At 26.3% G+C, this 19,195-nt stretch overlaps 2 protein-coding genes across 51 annotated transcripts in view; one reads left to right on the forward strand and one right to left on the reverse strand.

Annotated features, from left to right (window-relative positions):
* The window catches only part of LOC111691070, a 97,866-nt gene that overhangs the window by 62,787 nt on the left and 15,884 nt on the right, over positions 1 to 19,195 (reverse strand). The window lies entirely within an intron of this gene.
* LOC111691071 (sodium channel protein para) overlaps positions 1 to 19,195 on the forward strand; it is a 59,809-nt gene that overhangs the window by 32,699 nt on the left and 7,915 nt on the right. For 13 of the 50 annotated variants that reach the window (XM_046946326.1, XM_023453694.2, XM_046946342.1 and 10 more), the window contains 13 exons: positions 1,148 to 1,425; positions 1,502 to 1,675; positions 2,777 to 2,939; positions 3,841 to 4,028; positions 4,113 to 4,356; positions 6,046 to 6,227; positions 6,387 to 6,872; positions 7,626 to 7,799; positions 11,929 to 12,051; positions 13,829 to 13,951; positions 14,633 to 14,827; positions 15,223 to 15,468; positions 17,012 to 17,282. In XM_046946326.1, the coding sequence (XP_046802282.1) occupies positions 1,148 to 1,425; positions 1,502 to 1,675; positions 2,777 to 2,939; positions 3,841 to 4,028; positions 4,113 to 4,356; positions 6,046 to 6,227; positions 6,387 to 6,872; positions 7,626 to 7,799; positions 11,929 to 12,051; positions 13,829 to 13,951; positions 14,633 to 14,827; positions 15,223 to 15,468; positions 17,012 to 17,282 (2,847 nt within the window). Of the gene's footprint in view, positions 1 to 1,147; positions 1,426 to 1,501; positions 1,676 to 1,910; positions 2,074 to 2,776; positions 2,940 to 3,840; positions 4,029 to 4,112; positions 4,357 to 6,015; positions 6,228 to 6,386; positions 6,873 to 7,625; positions 7,800 to 8,371; positions 8,495 to 11,928; positions 12,052 to 13,828; positions 13,952 to 14,632; positions 14,828 to 15,222; positions 15,469 to 17,011; positions 17,283 to 19,195 lie in introns of all 50 variants that reach the window. The other 37 variants (XM_046946330.1, XM_046946363.1, XM_046946365.1 and 34 more) reach the window with 16 other exon arrangements.

The following is a 19,195-nucleotide window of genomic DNA, read 5'->3' on the forward strand; positions in this document are numbered from 1 at the left end:
TCCAACAAAATGTTTTCACATTTTCTATGTGACAGCATGTCAAATTTAAAAAAATCGAAACCCATTCAGTACTTATCTAAAGAATTAAGCCTTGTTAAATTCTAATCTGACCTCAGATTTGCTTTATTACAACGGATTGTTGTCAATTGTCAGCTTACATCATTTGTTGACATTTATACAACGGATGTGTATGAAATTTTGATTTCGAGAACGAATTGTATGTATATACTAACAACGTATGTATATACTTTAATAACGGATGTTATTGACACAAATTAAACACTTTGGTGTCAATTTGGTATCAGGCGTCTATATTTCTTTTTCAATCTGTGTACATAGTAAATATGGTGCACAAATGCCACTACTCGACAAATCCATATACATTTTAAAATTTTAAAAAGTTAAGGAAATTCCAAAATAAATTTTCGAGATTCTTTGAAAATGTAATTCTCAATGTGAAGGTTTCAAAATGAAAAATATTATAATTCTAATAATTCATTCCACATAGACGGAAGAAGTCCTCCAATAAATAGCTAAAATTTTAAATATATTTTGTCTAACTTACAAGTATTTTTTTTTTTTTTTTGTTATTTAAATTTTATTATAATTATTATTTTTAGATGCCCATTAGTAAATCTTAAATGTAGTTTTGTCAAAACAAAATATTATATTTGAAGCAAAATGAGAAAAACAAGCGTACAAATAAATAAATAAATAAATAAATAAATAAATAGTTGTTTTGCCTTTTAAATGTTGTTTAAATAAATCCGCTTAGAAATGTTTGCCTCTTTAGTTACAACAGTATAAATGTGTTTTTGCGATTAAATATTTATTTTAACATAAATATCAGTATTTCTAGAAGCGTCTAAATGTCACAATGTGTGAAATGTGTTTTGCTCGATAAAATTTTTAAGTACAATTTCAATGAGATAAAAAGTAAAAAAAAAACATTGATAATCTTTAAATGTTGCCTCTATTTAACTTAAAAAAAATATATAAAACCAATCTACTATTATGTTTGTTATTCATTATTAACAATTAAAAAAAAAACTTAATAAAAACAGTTTTGTTAGAAAACGAAATTGAAACAAAAAACGGCAGAGTCAAAGTTTGTCAAAATTCACTAATTCGCAATTTTACGGTACAGTCTCCGTTTATTATTTTCCTACAGAGGACGATGACGAAGATGGTCCAACGTTTAAGGACAAAGCACTTGAATTTATACTAAAATGTATAGACATCTTCTGTGTGTGGGACTGTTGTTGGGTGTGGTTAAAGTTTCAGGAATGGGTCTCCTTCATTGTGTTCGATCCCTTTGTGGAATTGTTTATTACCCTGTGTATTGTAGTCAATACAATGTTCATGGCCATGGATCATCATAACATGAATACCGAATTGGAAAAAGTCTTGAAAAGTGGAAACTACGTAAGTATTTGTTAAATGATAATACTAATCGAAAAGCTTTCTAATTAATTATCTAATAAATATTTAATATTCATAGTTCTTTACTGCCACCTTTGCGATAGAAGCCACAATGAAACTTATGGCGATGAGTCCGAAGTACTATTTTCAAGAAGGCTGGAACATATTCGATTTCATTATTGTAGCTTTGTCACTGCTGGAATTGGGTCTGGAAGGCGTCCAGGGCCTGTCAGTTTTAAGAAGTTTTCGTTTGGTAAGATTTCATTTTGTTCCTGGTTAATTTACACTTAATTTCCTTACAGTGACTTGCTGTTTGATTTGCTCGGAAACAATCCGAATAATTCAATCAAAACGAGTATTACCGAAAAAATATTTTACGAAAATCTCAGAATCAATTAAAAAAAAAAATACTAATAACATACATTAACATAAATGCCTATATTGAGCAAGTAAATATAATGTTTTAAACTTCGTACTAAAAATTCCAGCTTCGTGTTTTCAAATTAGCCAAATCGTGGCCCACATTAAATTTATTAATATCCATCATGGGCCGCACAGTGGGCGCCTTAGGCAACTTGACTTTCGTCTTGTGTATTATAATCTTCATATTCGCCGTGATGGGCATGCAATTGTTTGGCAAAAATTATACAGGTATTAAGGAAAATGCCACCTTCTATACAACATAATTTAATTAAACTTAAAGAAAAACAATTTCAATTTTAAAACTTTTCCTTAAATAAGCCTTTATACTCTTTTTGAATAAATTAATTTCATTAAATTTTTTTGACTAAGTAACACTTAAACTTTATTTATATAAATCAAAATCAGCTTTAAGCACGTACTTTTTTCTCAAATATTTGTTTTCTTTTTCTTTAAATCAAAAACCTATAAAAACGTAGCTGGATTTGAAATTTAATTGATAAAAAAAATATTGAAACAAAAAATTCTTTTTGAAAACGATTTTATTTACAACATACCAAGACATGTTAACACATGAATGGGCATGTATGAGCTGCGCCTATTCTGATTTTTTGTATAATATACTACATACATGCGTACATACATACATATATTCCTAATTTTACTTATATTTGAATTTTTAATTAATTACTTTTTTATCTATATATACTTTTTTAACAACAAAAATATTTTCCTATGCTTTGCCCGGCTTAAATTAAAACTAAAAAACAAATGTGCAAAAAAAAAACACCTTCATCACACCCGATTTATTTATATTTATATATATAAAATCAAAATCCATCAAACTAAACCAAAAACAAACAATTAAAAAAATGTACAAAAACTGAAAACCCCCTGCAACGAAATGAAATTATAAATTGTGATCAAACAACAGCTTCGTGTATTCAAATTGGCAAAATCTTGGCCTACACTGAATTTACTCATTTCAATTATGGGCCGCACAATGGGTGCATTGGGTAATCTAACATTTGTACTTTGCATTATCATCTTCATATTTGCCGTTATGGGAATGCAACTTTTCGGAAAGAACTATCATGGTAAGTACACTGACTGTCGCAACAACAAACAAACAATTTTGCACCCCTAAAATCTAAAAAAAAGAAAATGTATTCGAAACAATTCAATGTTTTTAAATGTGATAAAAAAATACTACATACCTCCATACATACTATAGTATAGTATATTTAATAATAAATTAAATGTGTTTGTGATTAAAATATTGTTTTTGATTGTATTGTATTGTTGCGTTGTCTTGTGTTCGATTAATTTTAATGCAAATTTTTACATACATTTTCATAAAGTTCATGTTTTTTAAGCACCGAATTATTAAAAAAAAAACGGATCAATTTAAATTTGAAAAAAATAGGGACAATATATTTTGTGGAAAGAAAATTGGCAATTCATAGAAAAAATTATTACTACAAAATTAATATGTTTATAAGACTTGAGATTATTAAACAAAACTAGCTCTCTGATTTTGTAGCCAACAATCCTAAATTTAGTAAAAATTGTGATCATTTTCACAATTTACTTAAAACATTCATTTGATGATCATAAGTTAATTTTTCAATTAAACTCTTATTTTTACACTCGACGCGATATTGGTTTAAATCATTCATTCAGAGTGATAAAATATTTTTATTTTTGTTTAAAAATGTATTTCGTAAAACTCTGTAAGTATTTTAATTTCAGTCATTTTTCAAACTTAAACCACTTAATAACATTTTTTTACTTAAAACTAAACACAGTCCAAGATTTTTCGCTGGATAATTTGTTTGCCTCAGTAGTTGTCTAGAAAAATGCTTTCTTTTAACTTTTTGGGCTTAAATAATACAATTTTTAAATGTTTAATAATTAAGCGTTAAGTATATGATAAAAATTATGAATCTGTTTAATCGTTTTTATGTCTATTTGTGTGTGTGTTGTATAATTCTTTAGATCACAAGGATATGTTTCCGGATGGTGAATTGCCAAGATGGAATTTTACCGATTTCATGCACTCGTTTATGATTGTGTTCCGAGTATTGTGCGGAGAGTGGATAGAGTCCATGTGGGATTGCATGTATGTGGGCGATGTATCCTGTATACCATTCTTCTTGGCCACAGTAGTTATCGGCAATCTTGTGGTATGTAAACAAATGAAAAATTACCGTTCAGTTTTGAAATCGTCATCGTAATTGTTGCTGTTTTCCGGTTTTGCGGTTTTTTAGGTTCTTAATCTTTTCTTAGCTTTGCTTTTGTCGAATTTCGGTTCTTCTAGTTTATCAGCACCGACTGCCGACAATGATACCAATAAAATTGCAGAAGCCTTCAATCGTATTGGTCGTTTTAAGAATTGGGTGAAACGTAATATTGCCGATTGTTTTAAGTTTATACGTAATAAATTGACAAATCAAATAAGTGACCAACCATCAGGTGAGAGGATCAACCAGATCAGTTGGATTTGGAGCGAAGGTTTTTATCCACTTGTTTTTTAACTAAATATTAATTATAATTAAATATTTATAAATGCTAATATCGATTACGTTCAAAGTAAACCGAAAACTCAAGATATCATTGGACTTCAAAATCACGTTTAGTTATATAAAATCGGGAAGTCATTACATGTATACATATGACATGAGTAAACATGCAACATATAGTATATGTTTCTACATTCATAACTTTGTATGTGTAATGTTTCCCCAATATTAGACTATTTGATTAGTTAGAGTTTTTTTCTTTTGTGAATTACAAATCGAAATAAATCTATCTTATAACGTTTTTACTTGTAGAGTTGTAGTAGCTCTCATTATATTTAGAAATTTAAATATTTAGTAGAATTTATTTTATTTAATTCTTCTTTAACAGAGTTTGAAAACTTCAAATGTATAGAAACATATATTTTATGCATTGATTTCATAACTAACATAAATACATTTATGAGTAATTATTTTAATGTACAGAAAAGTACTTAAATACATTTGTAAGTCGACTTTGTTTAATCATTAGATACAATAGAAGTTTTGAACGTTTACTAGTTAAATCCATTCACAAATAATAATTTAATATTCAAATAGAATCTTCTTCTTACATATACTTATATTATGATGAAGAAAAACATTTTACATTTAATGTTTGTCGATATTTAAAAGACCATAAATATTTTGTTTTCGTATTATTAGTAAAATATTAATATATATTTATATCAGATAATTAGTGTTTGAACTTCAGTTGAACCTTTTTTCTAATTATCGATTTACGAAATTTTTAAAAAAAAATTAAATGTCAAACAGTGGATTTTACCCTTCTTATTTTATATATAAATATTTTTATTTTTTTTTCGTAATGTGAAATTAAATAAAATAGAGTTTTCCATGCAAATAAATATAATAAGTGAGTGAGTAAGTGGTACCATAAAGTAAACAAAACATGTCTCATCATGTTTATTTAATGTTGTTTCACAGTTGGTCACCTGGAAAACTGTATTTTATTTAATTAAAGTTTTTTATTTTTGTTATTATAACAATTATTTCTTTTGTATGTTTATCATTAGAATAACACATTTCAAATCACTCCATCTTTCACATTTGTATAACGAAGATTGGCCGGAGCGTATGTAGCTGGTCAATCTTAGCAAATCTCATCGCATTTGTATAATAAAATAGTGATCATCCCGAGTAATATTTAAATAAACAGTACAATGCAATTCATTAATCTAAGTCGATGTTGTAAATGTTGTATATTGTAATAATTTGTCCCCTTTTTGTTTTGGTCAAAATTAACTGAAACGTTTTATTAAATTTTGTTTGTTTTTCGTATACGATTTATTTTCATATTAAACGCATCATTTAAATACTTAAAATGCATAAAATTGGTTTGCATCTCCATATTTAAATCAAAATATAAATCAACTCTACAACATCTACGTGCTCATTTTTCAATAATCTAAAACATCAATAACGTAATGAACGTATCCAATTATCAAACAAATATTGTTTTTGATCAAACCAAAAAATAATTTCCAAAAACCAAAAAAAAATATCAATTATTCGAAACAATAAAATTCCTTATTATGATTTGATCAAAACGCATAACAAAAAAATTTAAAAAATGGTTGAATGGATACGTTAGGCAAAGGGGTTTGTCGTTGTATATCTGCAGAACATGGTGATAATGAACTGGAATTGGGTCACGATGAGATAATGGCCGATGGTTTAATCAAAAAGGGCCTTAAGGAACAAAATCAACTAGAAGTAGCTATAGGGGATGGCATGGAATTCACCATACATGGTGATATGAAGAATAATAAACCGAAGAAATCAAAATTCTTAAATAACACAACGGTAAGTGGGTGGCAGAGAGTGGAAAGGAACACAAAGATTGACAATATTACATTTGTTGATCTCTGTATTCCACTTGTCATTTATTTTTTTTTTTTTTTCATTTAATTTGTTTTATGAATTAAACATTTGTCTTTTTTAAATATAAAATTATTGCACTAGATGATTGGAAACTCAATAAACCACCAAGACAATAGACTGGAACATGAGCTAAACCATAGAGGTTTGTCCATACAGGACGATGACACTGCCAGCATTAACTCATATGGTAGCCATAAGAATCGACCATTCAAAGATGAAAGCCACAAAGGCAGCGCCGAAACAATAGAAGGCGAAGAAAAGCGAGACGCCAGCAAAGAAGACCTTGGTCTTGACGAGGAGCTGGACGAGGAGGGTGAATTGGAGGAGGGCCAATTGGATGGTGACATAATCATTCATGCGGCTAACGATGATGAGATAATCGACGATTATCCCGCTGACTGTTGTCCGGATTCATACTATAAGAAGTTTCCAATCTTAGCCGGCGATGAAGATTCGCCGTTTTGGCAAGGATGGGGCAATTTACGACTGAAAACTTTTCAATTAATTGAAAATAAATATTTTGAAACCGCAGTAATCACTATGATTTTAATGAGTAGCTTAGCTTTGGTAAGTTTTTCTCGTAGGAATTTGTTGTCTAAACGCAGCAAGTTCTTGCCAAACCAATGTTCACTAATTGTTGTAAAAAACAAAACAAAAAAAAAACAAAAAAAAAACGTAAATGCTTTGTAAATTTCAAAGTAGTTTTTTGTTGAGAAAAACCGTAAAAACTGTACCAAAGTTGTATGACCTTTTTGAAATTTTAGCAAATTTTTATATAGACATTATGTTTATGGCTTTAACATGTAAATATATTTCAATTTTTTTTTTTGCATTCTATTTTATTTGTATCAATGATTTCCGCTTATAGAAATCATTCAAATAAAAAAGAATGTCACTTTACAAGTAAACGGTCTTTCCAAGCGTACGAGTCACCAAAAACATCCTCAAATGTAAAATATGAAGTGTTTTATTTGAAAGCTCTAGAGTTTACAAATAAAAGTGTTCATGATGTTTTGACTTGCAAGCTTAGGATGAGACTTTGTGCAAAATCCTCCACGTAAAATTAGCTTATTTATGCTTAAAATTAAATTCCCCCCAAAACCAAAACCTCCCCAAAAACAAGCTTCAATAATTTTGTCTTCAATTTCTTTGAAAATTTTTCTTTTAAATGTTTAAACACCATAGCGTTACGAAGTTGCCTTTTATCCTTAAATGTTCAATGTTCAATTGTAGATGTGTTTTTTTGGCATTCACGATGTCCTCCACCAAACATTTCAAAACTTAACTAATTGTTGTTTATTTTTGTTTTTGCACACCTAGGCCTTAGAAGATGTTCATTTACCAGAACGTCCCATACTACAGGATATTTTGTACTACATGGACAGGATATTCACGGTGATATTCTTCTTAGAAATGTTAATCAAATGGTTGGCCTTGGGCTTCAAGGTCTACTTCACCAATGCCTGGTGTTGGCTTGATTTCGTTATTGTAATGGTAAGTTAAAATGTTGGCCAATTGGTACGAAATTAATACAGAAGAAATTTTTAAAATAAAAAAAAAACAACAACACACCAACTAACGGACAACTTAAAATTTGATTTTTTTAATTATTCGAAAAATACCTAAAACTGACTTTGTAAAATATTATTATGTATTTATTTAACGTTATAATTTTGAGTTGTACTTTTAATACTTTAGTCAGTTACTTTTCCTTATCATTTCTATTTTGTTTGACATTTACTGTCATTATTATTATTGTTATTATTATTATTATTAATATTGATTAGTTTTGTTTATAGTTTCGTTTGTTGAACTAGAGAAGCCTAATAAAATATACTTATTTAGTATGTATTTAAAACAGTCTTCCAAAAGATAAACAAAATCCCTATGTATTTATTTAGAGTGTAACAGTAAGATTTTTAAAGTACTTTTATAATTAAATAGTTATAGCAAAAACATTTACATACAAACAAACAAACCAACAAACAGAAAAACAAACAAACAAACAGACTATCTGGTTTATTGCCATCAAACTTTTAATATTGAATTTAATTGAATGTGTATAGCTGTCGCTTATAAATTTGGTCGCGGTCTGGTCTGGCTTAAATGATATTCCAGTATTTAGATCTATGCGTACTCTTCGTGCTTTAAGGCCATTACGTGCTGTTTCTAGATGGGAGGGCATGAAAGTAAGTAAATCTTTTTAACAAAACAAAATATACGAAATCAGATCTAAGAAACAACGTGTGAGGCTTTTTGTATATTACACATAGCTTTAACTATGTGTCTATTCTAAGATCTAAATCGTAAAAACAAAATACTAAAAGTGAAAAAAAATCAATCCTTAAATGTTGTGTTGCCACCTTAAATGTGTTGGTGTATTATTGCTACTACTACTACTACTATTTGAAAATACTACTACTACTTCTACTACTCTCAATGTTAAATGTTTAAACGTACATATTTGGTATATACTATACATATAAATACTAATTTACATATATAAATATATAATAACATTTTTTAACTACTTAATCTTTTACTATACAATCAAAAGTGGCTTAAAAGAAAAAAAGTAATTTTCGGTGTACAAATTCTAATAGACTAACTTACTACCTACATAATTATTATCGTATATATACATATTTACTAATTAATTAATTAAATGATATAAATAGTACATAATTTGTATGTATGTATATTTTCTATAAAACAAAATGTCTAATCCTAACACATACAACATATTGTGGTGCTGCAAAATCTTTTAATTTCAATTAATTTCTTGTTTTTTTATTTTTGTTAATCAGTTAATGTTTTCATTTTGGTTTTAGTTTTTTTTTTGGGTCAAATTGTCTTTTTTATAATTTAGATTAATTTATTCTTAAGTATATTCATAAAAACGTCTATTTTAACTGCATAAATAATATTTAATTGTTAGAAAATTCTACCATGTTGAAAAAGTTTTATTTTCACTAGAAGGTAATACCTTTTTGTCAATATAAAAAAGTTCACTAAATTGTTAATAAATTTCACAGTGCTACAGCCAAACATTTTTAACGATTCCTTTGTTTCAACTGAAAGTTTTTCTCTGTGTAGGCTAAACTTGTAATGAACACTGAAAATAATTTTTTGTAAACATTTGTTTACATTGAAAAAGGCACTTAAATGTAGGAGTTTTTGTAGCACAGTGTTTTTCATTGCTACGTTTAACAATGTTTGGTTTAAAGCATTACTATAAATAATTTATTTGTTAAAATATATAGAAATTATAAAAAAAACGATTAAATTAAAATTATGTTCAGTTTTGTTAAAATACATTATTTTTTTTTAAAAAAATGCTTAAGCTTTGTAAAATAAAAATACATACATACATAAATATCTAACTGTACGTATACTTATGTAAATAAATAATATTTTCATAATTTGCTTTATATATTGTATGTATTGTTGTTATAATTTTAAAGAAAAAATGTTCCGAAACATCTAGTATATAATCATAATAATTTATACATATAAACACATACATATAAACATATAGTAGTTACATAAGTAAGTATCAAGTATTGAAGTAGTTGAGAATTAATTTGTAGACAAATAAAATGTTATAAATTTTAAACAAAAGGTACTTAATAAAAATTATGTTTATTATAAATATTAATTTAGTTATAAATTTAGAATGTAAATTTAAAGAAAAAAAAAGAACAAATTTTTGCTTAGAGACTTTTTATTTACAACGAGTAGTCTTATACTTTGATAAATTATCAAAATCTTGGATAATTTATTTGTAACTTTGTAAAGTTTAATTTTGTAGCTGTTGTTATATTGATTCTTTCTCTACAGAGAGGAAATTAGAAAAAAACAATATCATAAAGTAATAAATGTAGCTAAAATTATATTGATCTCTTCTTGGGAGAAGTACGTAATTAGAAATACCAAAAACATAAATATTTATTTAGCTAAATATAGACAAACACTTGTCCGATCTAAATATTTCAAATTTTCATAATTCATACTAGTTACTAGTTAACAAGCAAGTGTAAATTTTGTATTTGTTACATTTTTTATAACGATTCCGAGCACTTTTGAAGTTTGAAAGTAAAACCCAAAACCAATCCACTGTAATAAATGACTAAAGAAGTTCGATCCACTGTACAAAATTCCAATTGAAACATCAAATGCAAAATATTTGAATAAAATACAAATAAAAAATTTAATGAATTCAAACCTGCGCAGTGGTGGCAGTGTTTTACTTATAAAACTCCTAACACACTAAATAAAAGTCCGTAATTAGTGAATTAAATAAATTTATAAAAAAGATCGCTAAATCGCTTGGTCTTGGGGAATTAGTTTATACTAGTAACAAACAAATGATGAAAATAACAAAACACTAAACAAAATTATCCAATTTCACAAGAAATTGTTGATGATGATGATTAATGCATTAGTAATGAAGTTGATCAATATATATATTACAAAAGAAATTTCATACATTCTTACAGCTACTTCTCCATTGAGTCCTGCAGCTAAGTTAAAAGCAAAAATTTGTCAAGATTAAGACAAGCCAACCTAGTAGATTATTTAATATGAATATATATATCTATACATATCTTTTACTAAAGGATCCACAATAAACAAATGTTTTTCTTTTACTTTTCGTTTAATCGATATCATTGAGAAATACAACAACAAACAAAAAAACATCAATTGTATATAATGAAAATATAAATTATTATGCTTCACATACGCTCTAGTATTCGTGTATATAATTTAATTCAAAAAATCAGAACCATTTATCTTAGCATTTTTAATATATAATCCAAAAGCATTTGTTTATAATGGATCTATCTATAAACTAAATATACAATTAAGTTATCTATCGTAATAATTACACTCTTACATGTATCGTATTTACATATGTTAACATACATAGTAACTATACATATGCATATGTAATAATAGGTCAGTCCTTCTTTACGTTATTCAATAACGAACAATGAGAAGGGAAATTATAATAAAAGGCTTTGTCTAGTTGGGTATTTTATGTTTCAGTTTGTTCAGGTTTAAGTACCAGAGAAACCCGTATATGTATGTCGATGTTAACTCCCGTAATTATTTTGTAACAACAATTTGTTAATTATGACCAGTTTGTAAGTTTAGTTAATAAGTTCCTATATCTTCATTACTAAGTGGCTTTGGCTAGTTTAAAGACAAATTGAATTGAATGAAAAGGAAACAGAAAAAAAAGAAAATTGAAAATTAAATTGCTAATTCTTCTATTTACTAAATATTTACTTGCTTTTTTGTTCTATATGTATATTTTTGTTTAAAAATTTTTACAATTTACTTGATTTTATTTAGTTTTTCTTGAATTTGTTTTTTTTTAAATCAATTTTGACTAGCGAGGTGACTGTCAACTGACATACCTACCAATCAAAAAACATTAGAAAATTAATTGATTTGAACAAACTTTAATTAATACTTAATTAACATGAATAATTCTTTAGAAAGTCATTCTAAATGACTTTTACTTTTTGTTAACTTAAACTCAAACAATTTAAATGAAAAATAAAATTTAAAAACGAAACAAATTAAAATCCCCAATTATAACCATTTGGCAAACTAGGTGTCGCTAATCAACTTCGTTGCTTCACTTGCTGGAGCTGGTGGTATACAAGCCTTCAAGACTATGCGAACGTTAAGAGCACTGAGACCACTACGTGCCATGTCCCGTATGCAGGGCATGAGGGTACGTACTTTCTTTTTCAACTCATTTCAACATTTTCAATCAATCAATCAGTCAGTCAAAAAAATATACAACATCACACGGACAAATTGTTAAAAACCTTTTAAAAAATATAAATATATATCAAAAAAATAATATATATAACCACCACTAATTAACTTTGTTAAACACCAAAAATTATATACATACATAAAAATTAAAAAAATCATTCAAATACTCGTACATTAGTTTTGAATCGTATTATAGTTTCCCTAGCCTATTTTCTTAGTCTACCATTCTTCCATTTGTTGTTTAACTTTTTAGTTTCCGTTTCAATTTCTAATTTCAATAAATATTTTATTATGTTTTAGTAAAGAATTGCCTTCAAGTTTTCATACATAATACTTTTTCTTTATTTTTATTAAAACTATTAAATCACCTGTTACCAGAATGAACTTTCATCATTTTTTTAAACCATAATTAAAAGTAGACTTACGTTATTATTAAATAATAATCGTATATTTCCTTTTTTAATAGAATTAATTTTACGAATGCAAATTATTAATTACTTCCATATTTATATACAATTGATTAGCTAGTAGTTTGGAAAAAAGCTTTATTTTAAAACAACAAAAATTTATGAAAAAAAAAAAACATGTACATATATAAAAATCATAATTATAATTATATTTACACATTTAAGAAATTTAATAATTTAAGTTTATATTTTATAATTCGAATTATTTATAAACATAATTATTATCTCTCATTTTTTCTTTTAACAAATGGCCAATTAACAAATTTTAAACAAATTAAACATTGATTTAAAAAATTGTCAGAAGTTATAAGAACAAAAAATAACTCTTGTAATTTAAAAATAATCAACTACATTTAATTAAATGTTACAAATTATAAAACACAAACTTGTTAACTGGCATTTTATAATTTTTATTTATTAATAATTTTTAAAACACTATTAATTTATTTGTAATATAAACACTTTTATTTTATTATTGTATCGCATGCACTAAACAATTTCTAAAATTTGTCTAAGGTTTATAAAACAAAAACTCCATAAAACATTTGTTTCATAAAGCCTTGATAAAGTTATAAATTGTTTATATATTAAAAGCATTTTTTAATTTTCCTTGCACTTGTTTGTTCCTCTTGTTTGTCAAATAACTATTTCATAGAGCAATTTGTAATCCGAAGTAGTTAACACTATTTGGGGTTTTTAACTAAGACGAGCAATTTAATTGGATAAAAACTATTCTAAGTTAACTTTCACATACGATGATAAATAATTAACTATATCTGATTCCAAATTGTTTAAATTTTCTTTTCTGTTCTGTTTTGTCATGTAGAAACGTCAAAATGCAAATGCTGCATGTTGTTTATATTAATATTTTGCATGCACTAATAGTTAATGTTTTTAATAATATATAAATATAATAAAACAATTAACACTTTAAATAAAATCACATCATACAAATGCAAAACATTTTGTACAATATGACTTCATTAACGCAAACATAAAATTAGTTAAAATCTCTAACACTTTTATTTAGCCAATATTAGACGACTCTATTAATAATTGTATAAAAATCTTCTATTTCCCCAAAACAAAAACAAAACACATCTCTACCAAATCATTTGAAACCATCATTTGCAAAATAACTCATGCCAACCAAACCATACCACCCGCCAAATCCACCACAATAAAAAATTTATACAAATAAAAACTATCAAACAAACAAACAAAAAAAATGCGATGCCGGCGCTTCAAAAAAAAATCGAAAAGGTTGTCGTAAATGCGCTGGTTCAAGCTATACCGTCCATCTTCAATGTGCTATTGGTGTGTCTGATATTTTGGCTTATTTTTGCCATTATGGGTGTACAGCTTTTTGCTGGAAAATATTTTAAGGTACGTTACACTATTAACAAACAAAAAACCAAAACAAAATAAAACAAACTCCTTGATTTAGCTTAAATAATGCCAATCAATGAGTTTTGTAGTCAATACTAATAAATCAGTTCAGTAAAATAGCAGTTCAAATTAGCACTTTAATAAGTCGAAAATTTTATAAAAAATAAAAATTTAAATTCAGTAATCGAAAAGCGTATCTTTGCATCTATTTTTCGTAAATAGTTGATAGAATGAAAAGGTTTTCATTTCCTCAATACTTCACTTAATAGTATAGTGGAATGTTTTAACCTAAAATAAAATTAAAAAAAAAAAAACTTGTAAATTATAAATTAAAAAAAATAGAGTGTGTTTTAGTTTAAAAATCGCCTGTAATAAATATAAACATATATTAATTAATTTATTTAGTTCATATGCCGCGCGGCTCTAATTGTAAATTTATTAAAAAAAACGGAGCAAAAGAAAAAGACACACCATTTCAAAACCTTTTTAGTTTTGATATAATATATGCTAATTAGCTGCTTTTAGCTTTAAAAAAAAACTACAAAAACTGTATAAATATTTATTATTTTAATTTCTATTTAAGTTCAAATTATTATAAATTTTAATAACTTTTATTAATATTCTCTATGTTATCAAAAACGAAAAACACAAAATTATCTACTACATATAAACAAATAGTGTAAAGATGACAACGACACAGTTTTGAGTCACGAAATCATACCCAATCGAAATGCCTGTATAAGTGAGAACTACACTTGGGAAAATTCACCGATGAACTTCGATCATGTAGGTAATGCGTATCTGTGTCTATTTCAAGTGGCCACCTTTAAAGGCTGGATACAAATTATGAACGATGCCATTGATTCAAGAGAGGTAAACTATTGATTGACCTTTTCAAGTAACATTGAAAACAATTTTTACATTAAATATGTACTTGAAAGAATTTAACTAATTTATATTTTTCTATTTTTTACCTTTTTTCCTATTTTATGATTATGATATAACTTTACTATATATATAAATTTTTAAAAATCTAACTTGTCTTGAAAAAATATTAATTTATATATATAAAAAACAACTACACCAACCAAAATCCAATCCAACATATTAAATCAAACCAAATCACTCTATGTTATGTATGAACCAACAACACACTATATCCAACCAACCAATCAACCAACCAAATACATCACTCAATCACATCAAATCAAATCAAACTTACACCAATCAATATCCGATACAATAAAACCTAACAAAAACACCCACAGGTGGACAAGCAGCCGATACGAGAAACCAATATCTACATGTATTTATATTTCGTATTCTTCATTATATTTGGATCATTTTTCACACTCAATCTGTTCATTGGTGTTATCATTGATAATTTTAATGAACAAAAGAAGAAAGCAGGTGGATCATTAGAAATGTTCATGACAGAAGATCAGAAAAAGTACTATAATGCTATGAAAAAGATGGGCTCCAAAAAACCATTAAAAGCCATTCCAAGACCGAGGGTAAGGCTTCGAAATAAAACTAAACAAATAAAAACAAACTAAACAAACTAACCGAAACGAAACGAAAAATCGAATATGAAAAGAAACCCGAAATCGAAACCGAAATTAAAAAATCTAACTTTTACTAACACATTGAAAAGTTCTTTTATATTATTTAGACATTCCGAACGTATGAAAGATCATATTAAGCAAAACAAAAACTAATAATTTAGATAAACAAAATAAACAAAACTAACATTAAAATCTGTGCCAATTTCAAAAACTACTTAAAATATATATATTTTTTTTTTCAAAAATTTAACTTCTATGACACTTTCTCAAAATAGTAAGTCCTATAGAAGGACATTAATAGATATATATTTCTACCGCTTTGACTGCGTCCTTTATTTCCCTATCTCTCTCTTATGTCACATATACAAAAAGGTTGTCTGTTATTAAACATTTTTATGTCTGCCATTTGAAGATTTTCAAATGTTTCAACGTCAAACAAAATAAAAAAATCGAGCAAATCATTGTTCGTATGAAATTTCCTTCTTTATATGTATATGCAATGTATGATTATATACTAATATATATACTAAATACATATATATTTACTTAATATACCTATGAAAATGGCATGTTTTACTCTTATTTACTTATTATTCTCCTAAGTACTCCCACTCAAACACAAATCAAAGGCCAAAATCAATCAAACAATTAATCAATCTACAAATGTATTTGAATTTCTATTAATTCCAATTAAAAAAATACATAAATTCAAATAAACTTAGACAAGCATGTTAATGCATGCCAAAATTTTGCATTAAGAATCTAATAAATAAATCACCTCAAAATAAATCTAACCCAACTAATTACTCTCTCTTATAATTACAATATTTTCAGTGTCAAAAAAAAATCAAACACTATTCTGAAATTGTACACTAATTAAAATTTAAAAAAAAATTTACCTACAAAATTTAATAACAAACTAGAACTGAAAATATTGTAAATATTCCCCCAAAAATCGGCAAGAAAAAGATATTTTTTTAACTTTTTTCCTTTTTTCTTTAATAGAGCACTTTTTGTAAATACCTAATTATTATAAATACAAAATATATTTAATACTTTCATTCAAATTATAATAATTTTTTCAAAGTATTCATAATGCATGTGTATTTGGCCACACATAAACAAACTTGACCACCCCAGGAAAAGCATAAACTGCAACAAAATTATTTGTATATTGGGTTACAAATCGGGGCACATTTCGAAATAAAATTCGAAAAAGAATTTTTAAGAATTTACCTTATAACTAGTTAAAGTTTTATTTATTGGCACAGATGAAAATACAGATTGAATTTATAGAAAACAATGCAATCAAAACGATATCGTAATCGTTATTGTAGCGCAGTTAAATGACAGGTTCAACTAAAGAGAAAAAAAAACAAATTTTTTATGTAAAATGTGAAAACTAATATGTGTTTTTGTGCTATTGAAATTATAAATATAAAACGATTTTTTTCTTCCCTCTTCTCTTCCACATCTTTCTCTATTTTTACAGTGGCGTCCACAAGCAATAGTATTTGAAATAGTTACTGATAAGAAATTCGATATTATCATTATGTTGTTTATTGGTTTAAACATGTTTACCATGACACTCGATCGTTACGATGCATCGGATACATATAATGCTGTCCTTGATTATCTCAATGCGGTATTCGTAGTTATTTTCAGTGGCGAATGTCTATTAAAAATATTCGCTTTACGATATCACTATTTCAAAGAGCCATGGAATTTATTTGATGTAGTAGTTGTCATTTTATCCATCTTAGGTAAGTAACCAAACGTTCGATAGTGGCTTGTTTGATCCGCTACCCGGAGCAACCAAGTCAACCAAAAAGCCTCCAAAATGCAAAAAAAAAATCCGTTAAATTCTTTGTGTTGTTTTTGTGTAAAAAAAAAAATAATATCTAACTAAAACCCTTTAACAAAAATACTACAACTCTAAACTGTATATAATCGTAAATACATATACTATATATCCTAGTATTTTGGCCCAAGGCTTGCGGTGTTTTTCAGGTTACGACCGCCTCACTCTATGACCGGGACGAGTTTAACTTTGATTTCACTGTAGAGCCTTGGGTTTCCTAATGTAAGTGTTGTGCTGTAAACGTTGTTGTTATTAACAACCTTTAATGTTGTGCTTAAGTATATTTAATTTCCCACCTCCCCCCCCCCCCAATAAATATTTATTACTTTTTTATGTTGAACAATATTTAAACAATTATTGTATTATTATTATTATTATTATTATTATTATTGCCATTAATATTAACAAAAAAGAATTATTTACGCCCTTTTCCCTACATCCCTGTTATATGTTGCTGTCTAATTTGTATAATAATTTGTTTTTGTATTAATTTATTTAGTTTAATTTGTAAAAAATATACTAGATATCGTATATATCATATAACCAAATGTTGTAAATATTCAATTTAACAGTATCTCGTATATTTTTGATGTTATTCATTTGATATTTTATATATTTATATAAACCAAATATAATTATTTTATTAACAAAATTAAATTAAGCTTTTCTCCCCTTGTTTGAAAATTAATTAATATAAGCTTTTTTACGTTAAATTTAACTCCTGAAAGCTTTTGTACACATAGATTTTAGAGCTTCTAAAAGTCCAGTTAAAATCGTAAATTCCATAATCGTAAAGTAAAAATTATGTAAAACTATTAATATTAATTATTAACAGTAAATCTCATACAAATCATTAATATTCGTGTAGTTGAAAAATTTATTAACGAATCATTTCTTAAAAAAAGTTCATTCGAATTTAATTCGTTTATGATCATTAAGTAAATAAAGTTACTTTCTGTCAATTACCTCGATAAGTAAAGTTTCAAAAGGAAATAATATTTAAAACACATTTTAAAGTTTATGTGTACAAGGAAGCAAAATAATTTCTGTTTGTTTTTATCCAAGTATTTAAACAGTGACATTCAATCTGAAACTCTTAATACTTGCACAAAGCTTCATATTATTTAAAAAATATTATTAATCTTGTTTTTCGTTTTTGTTTAAGAAAAATTAAACGCTTTTGCTTCAAGATTTTAAACAAAATGTCATAATTTTCCTAATTAAAGAAAATTACCATTTTTTCGGAGCACTAGAAAAGTATCGTGTATATAGTTTCGTTTATACCCAGCAAGAAAAGAACTTTCCAAGAAGCAGAAAAAAGCTGAATTTACTCCATAGTAAAAGATCTGAGGATGTGATGATTTTAACACAGTCTTTATTTTTTTTTAATTGATTCACAACTTTTAAAGTCATTCTGAAGAAGTAAAATTAATGTTCATGTTTTTATTCGGAAGTAAAATTGTAGTATTATAGAATACAACTAATTGGACTTAAATAATATCAAGATTAATAAAAGAATAACACACATTTAACATTTAAATCAAAAATAAAATGTTTTAATATAAAACGCCAATTATAAAGAAAATATTTTGATTTTTCGACAAAAATTGTGAAAAGTTTTTATAACTATTTTAGATACAAATTATATATGAAAAGATATGTAAAGCTTCAGCCTTTAATTTGATTAGCTTTATAATACATTTATTTGTTTTAAACGAATTAGCACACAAGATATAAGATTGAATGTTACTGCTTTAATACATACGTAAGCACAATTAAAAAAAAAAACAATAAAACAAATATAAATGGCTTAAC

This window comes from Lucilia cuprina, chromosome 3 (assembly GCF_022045245.1).
Source record: "Lucilia cuprina isolate Lc7/37 chromosome 3, ASM2204524v1, whole genome shotgun sequence".
Classification (NCBI taxonomy): domain Eukaryota; kingdom Metazoa; phylum Arthropoda; class Insecta; order Diptera; family Calliphoridae; genus Lucilia; species Lucilia cuprina.